Genomic DNA, 14,867 nt, shown 5'->3' on the forward strand with positions numbered 1-14,867 from the left:
GTCTACTCCAATGACGTGAAGTTGCTCTGTTCTCACTGTATATCCAAAGAGTGGCACATTGCATGCTTGTCATCAACATTTGTACATTATGTTTTGTAGATGTGTGACTCCAGAGCCAGGCAGGGCAGCTATCTCCCTCTCTTCCTTAAGGAGGGCTAGTATTTGTCTAAAGTGGCAGTTCAATTTTCCACAGACCTGCGAGGAACTGCTGAAAACAACTTAAAATGAAAAATGAACAGCACAATCACAACAGATTTAATTATTCATTTCCTGGGGATTGTAAAAGGAGCCATAGATTGTGCGCTTTGCTTATTTTACGGTCAGCTGCTCAGGTTTTTGTTGTGCATGACTAGAAAAACAACAGTATGTATGGATCATTTAGCATGCACTTAATGTTCCACATGGAGCAGCGCAATGTTTACCTGAAGTGTAGTAGGTCTACCAGGGATATGTTCTCTGTCTGACCACCTGATCTAATGGCCTTTTTTAATCATACAGCAGTCTAATTATGGCATCATGTGAATGTGTTTTTGTAAAAACGTTAGATATTTGCATGAGTGTAAAACAGATACTTTTGGTGCATTTCAGGCTTACGACTGTATGGAGTGATTGTTCCAGAGCTTTTATCGCACGGAATTGTTTTAAAACCCAAAGCTTGGATGGAAATGTAATCTCCAGAGAACACCTTGGGATTACAATGAAGTCTTTCAGGAACATCTTATGAAAGGAACATCCACACAAAGAAATGACTCCTGACCCTAAACTGCCAATGTGCACCTTCTGCATGTCCAAGGTCCTTTTAACGCAGCACAACAGCGCAACTTTGTGGCAGACATGTGCAGTGCAGTATGTTAGGGAAAAGGGTTGAGAACATTGTCGAACTTTGCCGAAATGAAGAATGGTCAAAATTAAACAATGTAAATTTAAATAACATCAAACACAGTTTTTTTTTTTTTTTTTTTTTAAAGTGTGCCACTAAACACGTTAAAAACTATCGTTTTATTTTTAAAAATGACATGGCAGCCCTGGTTAAAAGATTTCATTTTTGAGCTAAGTGTCTTATGTATGAAATAGTGTAGCGTGAAGGAGCAAATGTGTAGCAGAATTGCAACTAAAGTGCAAAGCAGCGCTTTTGTTCGTTATGTTACTTTGGTTTAAGTCTATGTTCAAGCAATGGGTAAAAACTGTAACATCTCTGCTTGGATATTTATGCTTATTTTGTCATTAAATAAATGTGTAAAAAACAGGCCATTTTAGGGCACTTTTTACAGACATTTTTTTTGCCCTAATGGCTTTGGTGGAACTGAAGGAAGCAGTTCCTGTCTGACTGCAGACACAGGCCCACATCACAAACCGTACACTTCCAAGCAGTGTTCTAATCGCAAACCTTGCAGTGCCGTCATCCCATGCTGGATCTCTGGGATTGGGACAGTTTGATGCTGCTTGTGGAGACAGGGAGGTGTTGATGTGTTACAGGGAGGAGCTGAGGTTCAATCTGAGAGCCGTCCACCATGTTGACCCCAAGGAGATGTGCAGTCAGCTCCTCCTGGAACTGTTGCCTGCTCCTGGGCTTCATCATTAGGCTGGCACAGTGAAGGACAACCATGGTGGGCCATCGTTTGGTTTCCTGATGTATTAAATTGGTTCCAATCATCTGGTCAGATGTGTCTACTTTATTCATGTACTTATTAGAGATGTCTCGATACAACTTTTTCACTTCCGATACAATACCGATATTGCAGCCTTGGGTATTGGTCGATACCGATATCGATCAGCACAAATCAGACATACTTTTATGACTTATTTTGTAGTGTGGAATGTTAGAAAAGGCTTGATCAAGTGATGTTACTCAAACAAAGAACAATAGTCAGCAACAGTAGGGATGAGAAAAACTGACCCATTTATTATTAACCAATTGGTTACATAAATTTTAACCTTCAACATAATATCTACAGTATTCTACAATTGAATAAATGTAATATAACATATATAGGAGATTATAGATGCAGTCCGATAAAATTCAATATTCCTTTTCTGGCTGATATCGGATCATTATTGGATGGGGACAACCCTAGTACTTATAGAACTCCGTGACCACGGTTGGCCTGGCGACAGAGATGTTGTCCATCACCAGTCTTGTGCTCTGTCTGCACTGTACACAGGGTGGACTGTGGAGCACAAGTTGCAAAAGTTTCTACATATATCACTACACTGACACAGCAGATTTCACTCTACACTACAACATCTAACCTCTATACCCTTGTGTTTTCTTAATTAAACACAAATAGCTTACACATGTCGTATATGTTTCATATCCAGTTTTGATGTTTTGTACCGAGTTTATAGCTATTGCTAAATTCCAACTCTTGTCCCTAGTTGGGCTTTCACATAAGATATAATAATCAATGCACTATAATGTAAATGTAAAGATGCTAAAACAATATTGTACACACATATATATAAAAGCACATACAATTATCACAACACTATATGAATACAAGTTAGTAAAATTGTGATTGAACTTCAGTAATTGAGAATGTAATTGTTATTGACTTTAAGGGAAAAAATAGTAATTTTGATTTATTTGTAATTGTAATCATAATTGAATTGTAATTGAACATGGATTATAGGTCGAGAGGGATAAAAACGTAGACGAGCTCTAAAACAGATCCTTCTCACAAACTCGGTCAGTCTGTTGATATTTCAAACCTAAAAGCGTTTGTATTTTTTGTCCAAAGATCTTAGTGTTAATATTATTAATTTTGCCCATATTCGGACCTACGGAGCAGACATGATATGGTGAAGAAGAAAAATACATTTTGGTCAATGAAGCGATTATTTTTCGCGGGTTTGTTACTAGGGAGGAGGCGTGATTACCGTAATGGTTGGCAGTAAAGTGCAACATCTCAGCTCTCAGAAAAGTATTTTTCCCGATAAAGCGAGTTACGGTCGTTTTAATGCGCGCATATCATTTAAAAAAATAAAATAAAATTGTCAACAGGCCTAGTCATCTGTGAAAATCTCATTGTAATTGTAAACACTAAAGCCTTTTGTTTCTGTGCAAATTTCAATGATTTATTTAAAGTTTCGTGTCACCGTGGCTCTGTTTAGTGTTTACGGTCTTTTTCCTTGTCTCGCTCCTTAAATATGATTGGACAGCGTCGCCAACACCATTAGCGCATGCGCAAAGCCATTCGACTCAAAACACGGAAGTATCTGTACGTTAAAGATTACAGGCAGTATTTATCGTCTGAAAACGTGTTTTGTTTGAACGTAAACAGCTCAAGTCTCTTCATGGTGGCTATAGCGGCTTTTGGGTGAAGGGTATTGCTTTTTTGGGCAATGGTTTCCATTTCTCGGGCGGAGTTTTAAATAAACATCCAGCAGCTGCAGAGATGCCTGCTCGTAGCGTGGTGACGGAAGGTCTACCTCACAGTAAAGTGCGCTATTCTCGGCTAGCCTCTGACGATGACGGCTACACTGATTTACAGGTGAGATGTAAAGCTGGTCAGTTTTAACCACATTTATGAAGGGACAGTTACATATACCGTGTGTCTTAATGAGCTGTAGCAACAGGATCTCACAACATGTGCTGATGTATGTATCACCAGTCCCTCACAGGTATTATTTGTGTTCCTCTGCAGTTCAAAAGGAGTCCACCTAAAGTCCCCTACAAAGCCATAGCGCTCGCCGCAGTCCTCTTCTTAATCGGCTCAGTCCTGATCATCATCGGTGCTCTTCTCCTCGCTGGATACTTTAATGTCGAGGTCAGCGTCATCCAAACTTTATTTCTCCTCCTTTCCATAGTAGGGGTCAAACCTTTCTAAAACTGTGAGATACTTTATTGGTACTGTATAGTCTGAAGGACTACCTGTTAGAAAAGCACTTCTTAAATATTACATGTTCAGGGTTTCACCTTAATTAAAGGGTAAGAAAGGAAGGAATTCTAGCAGTAACTTAAAAAGGTAGGAAATAATTCCAGCAATAATACATAATTCCATCTTTTTGTCTCTTTTTTGAATAACATGTTAAGGTTTAATTTTTTCAGACAACTTTTTTTCACATCAAAGCTTTCAGCAGACACCTCTGAAGAGGGCTGGCAGTCGAAACATGACAGGAGATCAAAGTACATTTCCTGAAAAACAAATTGTCTGAATACATGAAACCGTAACGTATTAAAAATGGAAATGGTGAGGTTTCAGGATGAAACACTTTATTTCTCCTAATTTATGCAATTGTTTTCATTATAGTTTATAGAAAATCCACCATTCATTTTTAAGAACATTGTATTTATATATATATATATATATATATGAGTGTCTAGAGATTAAACGTAGCCATAGCCCTCGGGACTGTGGATGGCTGAGTGGTCTAATGCAGCGCGTACAAGGATTCTTCCTTCCTCTTACGTGGGTTTGAATCTCACTTTTGACACATACATTCTTTTATTTTAATATATTTAACAATGGTAAATTCCACTTTTATAAATACATATCTGACAAAAATGTAAGGGTATTTCCTGGGTTAGGGATAGGTTTAGGGCTACAATAAAAGGGTTAGCGGGGTAGCTAAAAATAAAAATGAGCTAAAATACAACTGACGGAACTTTAAGTCACGTGATAGGTGCACCTATCACGTGACTTAAACTGGCCAATGAGGGGCGCTGCTTATTAATTAACTGACTGTCTATTGATACGTTTAACGTATCCATAGCCACGGCCTTATATATAACATACCACTGACCACACACCTGATCTGCAACATACATTTGTCACAATGTTTCACTTAAAATAAACATTTAAAGATGGTTAATTGAGGGCCCCTCACATAGTCCATGAGGGCTACATGTTGGTGACCCCTGATCTATTCTCTGATGTTGCTGAATAACCCTCTTCTTCCTCTCCTGCAGCACTCAGACCGCACCGTGCCTGTCCTCATCATCGGGATCCTGGTCTTCCTACCTGGGATTTATCACCTGCGGATAGCCTACTATGCATCAAAGGGTTACCCAGGATACTCCTATGATGACATCCCCGATTTTGATGACTGATCCACGCATGACTCTGTTTCAACTGTGCTTTTAGACAATCACAGACTTGCTTTTTCCAGCTACAGCATCTTAATAGGGTTTTTTTCCACAAAGCTTCTGTAATTCCTCGTCTATATTTAATCTATTTACGGACGGTAAATATCCTTTACATTACTAAAATACAGGCATCACACCAGAGTCAAAAAGGATGCCAAAACATGATTGGTATGAGATGCTTTGTGCCATAGTTTGCTTTACATAGATATGCTGCTGTTGTTCAGCTTTGAGGCAAACTTACCTTTGGAGCTGAAATGAATAAAGAGATTTAAAAATAAACCTGTTATAAATGATCATATATTCTGCTGCAGATTGACTTCATCGTAAGAATTTATGCTGAATGTTGTGTAATCACATGAATTGTTTTAGGCTGTGTTTTGTTGTGGTACATTTTTGCCAGGATGCTCTTAATATTATAAATAAGTTAAATTATATTTGAGTATTACCTGATTACCTAATAAACAACATTTTAAGTAAATATGAGTATAATTTTGATCCCAAGTATTGATTAAAACCAATGAAATTCACTCACAACTAATCTGAGTACTCTTCACATTGTTCACATTATTTTAAAGACACACATATATGAGGTTAGGGTTATTATACAGTATATACAGCAGTACATTCTGCTACAGTGACAGAGCTGCTTGGATTCAGTGTCTAACCCAAGAACACTGATTAATTCGCTGTCAAAATTGGAAGTTAAACAATCAAATCTAATAGGATAAAGAGGTTTATGACAAAACACTGACAAGAAAACAGTTTTTTTTTACTTCAAATCCCCATGACTCAAAAACTAAGGCATATTGAATACCTTTTTGTAACCTGAGCTGGAAGTTTATTACAATTAAAATATATAAAATGACAAATTAAAGCATTTTGTTCTGATATATACAATGTCAGATGTAATGCATTTGGTGTCAAAGTTGAGATTTTCAGTTCAGCTAATGTATTTGTTGGGTGCAGCGATTTTTGAAGAAGCTGAGTGTCTATTATAATCAGAGTGTTTTTTACAGGAAATAAATAATGCATGAAGACTCCTATTATAAATCTACTGTACAGCCCGGTCTGCTCTCTCCAATGTATTTGAAGCCTCCTTAACTATTTTGGTTCTACTTTCTTGTGATTAATTCCAATCCTTTGATCTCCATATGGTGCATTTAGTCTGAGATAAAACACTGTTTACAGGACGTGCACGAGTAAATGAAACCCGTGTTCTAATGACCTGCATAATGCAAACTATCCCTTGACATCTTCACTCACCAGTTGAAGCACCTTCCAATATTTTCACTACTAATAGTGTTGCCACTTTAGTTTTCTGTGCAGACATGTTTCATGTATTAAACAGCCTGTGAAGGACTTTAATAATCCTTTTAGATGCTCTGGCAGCCTGCTGTTTTCCCAATAACTCGTTTTAAGGACAATTGCTTGGGTTCCTTTTGTGTTAATGTTCCTGCTGACAAATGTGCACCCTTAATCAGGCATCTTTATCATTCTGTATTAAATCAGATTACAGGTTAAATCCGCTTTTTTGCTCCTTATATTTCTTTCAAAGAGACAGTCGCATATAAAGCCTCTTACAGAAAAGTGGGGATCACAGGCAGCATTTATCCTGGTATCAGGGCTCCATTTTCACAGATTGGAGAAGAATATGGACCCATTCACATAAGTATGAAGATTATTATTATTTTTATCTCAGAATAATTAACTGTAGCCTACTCATTAATTCAATTCAGGATCTTAATTGAAAGTCTGCAGACACTAAACTGAAAAATAAACTTCCTTTGCACAAACAAATCATCATGTGGTGGTAGAATTTGTTGTTTTCTAAGTGTAAGGTTTGTGGTTTGATTAAATAATTTGTGCCATTACATTTTATACATCTAGAACTTTGCTATATGGTAATGCAAATATCACTAATAAAGTGACATAGACTATTTTGCTTTCTGACATAGATGCTGTTTCAACAAGGAAAGCATTAATGCAGCCTATATTACAATATATTGACCTATATCATATGAAATTGTTCAGTTAATCCACTCATGAAAGCTCCCTGTATAAAACATCCCTAACACGAGGAAAGACAATGACCTTTTCTGGTCACTAGTCATAATATTGTGGTTCATCGCTGTATTTTCACAGACTTACAATGTGAGCTTTTAATGCTGTCTGAAGCTAGCTGTTAATTTTATGAAACATTTTTGGACACACTCCTATTTTCCCGAGTACAAGAACTAACACTGGATCACATCCAAATACATTTATTCAGTTTAATCTGGATTAGATAATCTCAAAGGGCTAAATACTGGGGTAAACACTTTATTAACTATAAAAGGTTGAGTTTTTACCATAAACACTATTGGAAAAAAAGAAGTATTTACAGGTTCTACTTCCTACAAACATTGGGTTTTATCCAAAGTGGTTAAATCTGGCCCAGAATGCCACAGATATGATGGAGATTTGGGGTAAATCTGTAATATAATATGGTGACATTAATAATTGTGGATTATCTTTTTACCTAAAATCATTTTTTTTTTTTTTTTTTTTTTTTTTTTTTTTTGCAATGTGATTGTGGTGTTTTTGTTTGTTAGAGATTTTAATTTGAATCCAGCATGTTTTTGCCCCCCTTGTGTGTGTGTGTTTGTGTTTGTGTGTGTGTGTGAAATGCTTTCACACCCTTTCTGATTTGTACCAGAGGTGTGTGTGCTGGTCTATTGTGAGGACCACCAGCATTTCCCACGAAAACGCGCTTTTGTCTGGGGCGCTAAGTACCAACTTTATCAAGGCTGCAGACATAGCAGGGGAAGTGGACTATTGTACCTTCAAAATAAAAGTGAGTCCGACTCCAAAAGGTAGCTCTAATATCTAGAGTAGGTCCTCTTTTGTGTTCTTTATTAAAGATAAGTCACATTGTTCATTAATTGTGTCTGTTACAATTGGAAATGTAAGTCATTCATTCTCGGTTTACGTCCAAATTTAGTCATCAGGACTGTTTTAGTTATAGTGTAGTTTTAGTCGACTAAATGACATTTAGATTTTAGTGGAGTAAATCTGTTATAGATATAATCGACTAAATTATAAAGCTTATTATTTCATGCATTTTTTTTTTTAAAGAATCAGTTACCATTTATCAAGCTGATATGTGATGGTATTAATAATGTCTGTAAATACACTCATGTGACAAAATTATAGTTTTGTTTTTAATAGTCAACATAAACATACATTTATTTTTGATATAGTTTTCATCAACATGGTTTAAAAATCAAAATCTAGTTATAGTCACTTAAAAAAAAATGCAGTAGACAAAAACAATGGCAAAGTTAACACATATGGCACAAATTAATGACTAGCCAATTACTTTGTAAATGATCTCATTATTTATCATGTGATCTTAAAGATAAACTGATAACAGTTTTTATTATCATCATGCATTGTTGTGCCAGTGAAATCACTGCACCCTATGACAATAGTCAGCTTAGCTGGATTTCTCGTACTTTTGGAAAATACTAAATTAGGCATTTCTTAAATCCCAGAAGACACCTGAGAAAAATCTATATCAAGCTTTAAACGTTATCAACTAAAAAAATCTCAAATGTCATCAAACCACATGACTTCTGCTTACACCAGTATATCCATATCAAAACTACAAATAAATTTAACATTATACGTCAATAAAAAAATATCTAGTAAAACCAAAACAAAACAAAAAAACCCAAAACAAAACAAAACAAAACTACATTTAATTAGTGAGGATCCGTGACCTTAGGTTAACTTTAGGTTAATGCTAACGCTAGGCTAATGTAAACACTAGGCTAATGCTAATGCTAATGCTAATACCAGGCTAGGCTAATGCTAATGCTAATGCATAATACTAGGTTAATGCTAACATTAGGCTAATGCTACCATTAGGCTAATGCTAATGTTAAGCTAATACTAAAGCTAGGTTAATGCTAACACTGCATATTTGCATTTCCTTCAGGAATATTCTAATTTAATTTAAAGTTGTTTTAATTTTTTGTTGTTGTAATTTGCCAAAAATAAAAAAGTAGAATCAGAGTCCACTTCATTTGCATTGTTATTAATAAGGAGATACATCTTGCTATAGATAGAATTATGTAGTTCATCCAAAATAGTTCCTAATTGAGTGTTGTCCTTTGAAATTATTATTCTTGTTTACAGTCAAACAAAACCAGAAATCTCATTGGATAGTCCCACGAGTGACCAAAGGAAAGTCATTGAGTGCATCACAGAGTGAGAGCAGTGGGAAGAAGTAAAGAGAAATATGGTGTGTGATCAAAGTCCAGTTCTTAAGCAACAGTTCAAAGGTCAGAGGTTGGACTGAGTCTGGATTTAAGCACCTGAGGGGTATTCCATAAAGCGTGTTATGTTCAAACTCTGAGTATGTTCAGGCTCAAATGAGGGAAACTCTGAGTATCTCATTCCAAAAAGCGAGGCATGTTCTTCTCTGAGTATGTTACCATGGCAACATTATCCGTGAACTAAACCTGGTCGCTGGCAGGTTTTATCAAAGAAACCCTGGGTTTCTACCTGGCTCCGCCCACCTGAACACCGTTTCTGAACACTTTAATAAACTTTAACACTTTTCTATGAAACACATTATTAACATCACACATCACAGACGTGTTCACATCATTACTAATGTTGTGTTGCTTTACGTCTTTTTTTTTTTTTTTTTGTGTTGTACAAACGCTAGTTTTCTTTATAATATTGTGGATACAGATCATTAAGTGAAAGTCACTGAGAGGTTGATCTGCATTAAAACATCTACTGACGTCTGTAGTAAAGTTCTCTAGATAAAAACCTGTAGATAATATAAAGGAGGAGATGATCATTTAAATAAATCAACTTTTAAGGCTCGATTATTGTTTTATATTGTTATACAGTTAAATCTGTAGATCATTCATCTTTGAAGGTATGATGGTGCAGTGAAGTGTGACGCTGCTCTTGAAAGCGATGGGTCGTGGGTTCGCGTCCTGCTTCAGTGTTTTTTTAGGACGTATAGATGACTGGCGACAATATTACATTAAAAATAAATATAAATGATGTGATATGAAGCAGTCTTTATATCCAGTGTAACAGGAGGGCTCTCTATGTAGTCAGCCTATGCTGCTGCCACGTCTCCTCAGACACATTTTATTCATTCTATTCACCGCTCGTCACATCACTGAAGTAATAAAGTGATGAAGTGACCAAAAAGTGTGACTAATTATGGGTGATTTAAGCCACTATAGTCACTGAAGACTGAACGCACCTTTAGAACAGGCTCTTATTCCTCTAACACTGGCTTATTTCACCCATCAGGGTGAATAAATCACTATCTTCCATTTGGTTGTCATGGCAGTTTGAGTATTCTTTGATCCATTGATGATGGCTTTTTATCGCGCGCGTGCACGTAAGTAACCCAAGGTTTACATACTCAGGGTTGATTAACCCACTTCATACCAGCTTTAATGGAATCCGATACCCAGAGTTTATGGATAGACTCAGAGTTTGTAAACCCGCCTTTATGGAATACCCCTCTGATGGCTTTGGGACAAAGGTGTTTACCAGCCTGCTGCATCTTGGATCAGTTGCTTGGACGTGTTGGCTTGGCAGTGACAACAGCCAATGTGTAAACAGTCCATGTTGCAGGTGAAAGAGCTCGGTGACAAAGCTGTAGTGTATGTGCACAAACTGAGGGCCTTGCCCTTCTCTCAAAGCGTTTACAAAGAGTATATGTGTAACAGGGGTGGACAGAGAGGGAACTGTCTGCTCTGATGAGTCACAGAACATGAATAGAAGAGGAAGAACAATGCAAGGAAAAGAAGGCGACAGCCGACTCCTGTGAAGCCCTGAGATAGACTAGTCCTATCCAGGAGGGTTTACACTGTCCTACGCCCTATCTCTGCTGGGAAAGGCTCCAGCATCCCATACAAGCCTGTACAGGATAAGCAGGTATAAAAGATGGGACGAGCCTGCACCTGTGTTTCAGCCAATGATAATTGTGATTAGAATTGATCAGCTGTGTAATGACTGGCTGAATTTGAGACTGCTGATTGAAAAGGAAGTAAAACTTAGCATATAGCTATGTACCAATTTCTCTATAACCATAGCTTTAATGACAGATGTCAAAAAGAGAAAAATAAGCATTCATACATGTCTTTTTAACATCACCACTAAAAAGTAAACTGACAGGGAACATATTCGTGTAGCCAGTAAACACTTTATTATTTATTCTTCTAACCTAGACATGGGTGACTGGTGGCCCGGGGGCTACATGTGGCAGCCCCCAAAATATGCAAATAAAATTACAGAAAAATGCACAAATTAACAACAAAAATGACTCTAACAACACCTAAACACAAAACACTCCAAAAACACACAAAATGAGAAATAATATACAAAACAACAAAAAAAGCACCCAAAATGACTCATACCCTTTGTTCTTTCCTTTATTATTACTCACATTGGTCATTATTCTAAATGCTGACATGAATGTTCATAATGTGGCCCTCGGATCAGATATAATCACATTTTTGTGGGCCCCACTGTAATATAAAATACTAAACTCTGACGTAACCTAACCCTAAACAACAAGGTTATAAAATATGTCATTATTTTATGCCATTATTTTCTATGTATACATGAGATGGGGGATTTGGTCTAATTATTTAATGAGAGGTTAGATTTTTGTACTGTTACCATTGTTATTATCTCTTCCATCCGATATGAGGAAACATGCATACTGGGTCGCATGTGTCTGCAATAAGATTATTACTTAGACTGTTAAAAAGTTGGTTTAATAAATTCTCCTGACTGATAATCATGTTTTTAGTCAGACTCTGGGACTCTTAACAAAGTTCTCTGTTCATGTGAGGTATGCACCCTCTGCCTAGTGCAGTTTGTCTAGTTTACTCTAGTCTTGCATTTTTCAAATTCTCCTGCACTGACCTGTCAATCACCTGGGTGGCACTTGAATTGTCCAATCAGGTTCCAGAGATAGCCCATGCCTTCCTGACCACCTCTTTGCCCCCGCCCCGCGCAACAACTACAACAAAGATTTCACTTTAACTCTATTTTGACACAGTTGGGAATTAATAATCGAGAGAGTAATCATCCATAGAGTGTTTGGGAAGCTTTTGAAATATTCCTGGGAGTGAGCAGGTGCAGCTTTATTTTGAAGGGTCAGGGGCGGGGCTTCGTGTCCGTCCACGGTGACTTGACTGCGGTGAAGCAGTGATGGTGAGTGTGAGTGAGTATCACAGACAGGCTGTAGTCTACTCTCTACCACAGTGATAGTGGCTGTGCTGCTGCTGCTGGACTCTTATTCCACCATTGATAAACTTCCACACAGTGTGGAGGACGCTTTGGACCATAAACAGGTGCAGGACTTGGACGGAAAGGCGTGGAAAGTTTAGGCAGACTTTAAACGGGCTGATGAGGGACCGCTGAGAACGTTCCGTTAATGGACGACAGTGAAGAAGTGAAGGAGAGCAGGTGAGCTGTGACCCAGGACATGTGAAGAACACCTGCACCTTCTACTTTTGGAGGCTGTTTTTTTTCCCCTCTCTCTCTCCTACTATTTACATCCTACATGTTGTCCCTCGTGGGGAAATAGACCAACGTGTAAATAAACCCCACGTGCAAGTACTACCAAAACAAGAGATTCCATGGATTGAAAAACTGGATTAAAAGCCTGGATATAAAGTGCCTACAGCAAGGTAAGCCAACATGGAAACCATGCTGGGATTTACTATATATTTACAGCACAAACAAACAGTCTATGGATTAATGCTGTCTTTGTGTCCTACTGTAGGCTCTGAATTATTCACATATCCCTATAATTTAGAAGCATCATCACACACACACACACACACACACACACACACACACACAGGGAGAGAGAGGTGTGTTAACCCTTTAATATACACTATGTTGCTATTATTAAATCAATATTTATTTATTTTTTTCTGTGTGGGATTCTCCCTATCCAGCACACTCCCTGACTGAGACAAAAGGTGCACCTGTTTTCTTTTATTATAGATCTGGGTGGTGACATGCAGTGAGCATCAAAGCCCCCTGTGGAGGAGCAGGAGGACATGGGTTTAGTGTGTGATGCTCACCACACACATGATGCTCTGCAAAATCAGTTTCACACTGGTGAAAGCAAAGGAGTGCAGCTTTTATTGTTCCTGAGTAAAATGTAGGTTCCCCTGTCCTTTGGTTTTTGTTGTGCGTGACATTTTTGCTTCAAGGGAATGGGGCGTGTGATTCCCCTGATGCCTTTAATTCCTCGTGGAGTTGGAGAAGGGTTTGTCCAAATTTAGACTCATTTTAGGGGCCAAATACACACCAGTTTGCTCTCAAATGGGCCACAGATCATAGGTGAAGAAAATAAGCAATTTGAGCATTAATGGACGCTTAGTGGTTAGTACGTTAGCCTCACAGCAAGAAGGTCCTGGGTTCAAGCCCTTGAGTCCTTTCTGTGTGAAGTTTGCATGTTCTCTCCGTGCTGCGTGGGTTCTCTTCCGGGTACTCCAGCTTCCTGCCATGGAGGTAGTTGATTGGAGTCTCTAAAAATTGCTCATGGGAGTGAATACCAGTATGAGTGGTTGTCTGTTTGTGTGTTGCCCTGTGATGGACTGGCGCCCTGTCCAGAGACCCCAAAAAACCTGAACAAGAGGGTCTGAAGATGGATGGAAAATAAGCAATTTCCTGTTTGCACTTCCATGGATAAATAATAATATGTACAGTATGCAAGGCACTGGGAATATTCAAGCAATAACTGACCTTAGACTTAAACTCACCAAAATTTCCTTGATTTTCTGACTGATTTGAGGAAATCTTGTTGAAAATTTAGAGGAAAAATTGCAGGATTTGGGAACAAATGAGTGTGTTTTTAACAATTTGAGATTGAAGCTGACTGCTTTCATGTGATATAAGCATGGGTAAACTGTGAGCCCTGGTAAATATTGTTGGCTTTTATTGAATTTGTGTATTTGGAAGGGCTGAGATATCTATTGTAGACCTGAATTATTTGTTAATTTTCACACTTTTCTTTATCATTTTTGGATCCACATGTCCTAGAGGGTCGTATTCCTGCGTGATTAGATGTTTCCTTTCCCAATGGTTTTTTTTGTCGAGCTGGATCTCAGAACTGCTGAGCTATGGACACCCATGTGCTAGAGTGAAGCTGTGAAGCTACAGGAAAACCCCTCTTTACTTCACCATTCGCATCAAATTCAATCCGTTTTGTATGATGTTACATTTTAAAAAATTAACACCCAACATTGGATTTTCAGGAAAAATGAGCTACAGTTGCCAATTACCATCAATGTGGAGACAGCTTTGCTTCAGTTCTTGCATCGGAACACTTTAGTAATACTAAGCCCTGCAGTGCACACCCCACCAGATCTGCACTGGTTCACCAGTTGACAAGTTGGTCCTCTTCAAACTGGCTAAAATGCTTTCACTTGACCTCTTTTTTTTACGTTTCTAAGACATCAACTTTGAGGATAAAATGCTTATTGCTGCCTAATCCATCTAACATGCTACAGTACAGAACAGTGTAAACTGGTCAGTAGGGGGTGTTGGGGGAAGGAGGGGGTTTCTTGTCCAAGAAGATCAAATCCACTCTGTTGTGTATATAAAGTCTCTGTGGGCTAGTTGCAAGAACTTTACTTTACGTTTGAAGAGTATTTGAACATCTATAGAACATCTATAAACATGATTCTGAATTCTCTTTTCCTTTCACATAGAAAAAGACACAATGTGATCTTTA

At 37.8% G+C, this 14,867-nt stretch overlaps 2 protein-coding genes across 3 annotated transcripts in view; both read left to right on the plus strand.

Annotated features, from left to right (window-relative positions):
- The first annotated feature begins 3,190 nt into the window (after positions 1-3,190).
- On the plus strand, positions 3,191-5,613 carry tmem230b (transmembrane protein 230b). Its single transcript, XM_028457260.1, has 3 exons — positions 3,191-3,491; positions 3,645-3,767; positions 4,910-5,613. The coding sequence occupies exons 1-3, from the start codon at positions 3,396-3,398 to the stop codon at positions 5,048-5,050; spliced, it is 360 nt and encodes a 119-aa protein (XP_028313061.1). The 5' UTR covers positions 3,191-3,395; the 3' UTR covers positions 5,051-5,613.
- Positions 5,614-12,210: 6,597 nt separating this feature from the next.
- Positions 12,211-14,867, plus strand: part of igsf9b (immunoglobulin superfamily, member 9b) — a 35,249-nt gene continuing 32,592 nt past the window's right edge. Inside the window, exon 1 of one of the 2 annotated variants that reach the window (XM_028457259.1) lies at positions 12,211-12,807. The gene's annotated coding sequence lies outside the window, so the exon portion shown is untranslated. The remainder of the gene's footprint in view (positions 12,808-14,867) is intronic. The other variant, XM_028457258.1, reaches the window with a different exon arrangement.

The sequence above is a fragment of the Gouania willdenowi genome, chromosome 9 (assembly GCF_900634775.1).
Source record: "Gouania willdenowi chromosome 9, fGouWil2.1, whole genome shotgun sequence".
Lineage (NCBI taxonomy): Eukaryota > Metazoa > Chordata > Actinopteri > Blenniiformes > Gobiesocidae > Gouania > Gouania willdenowi.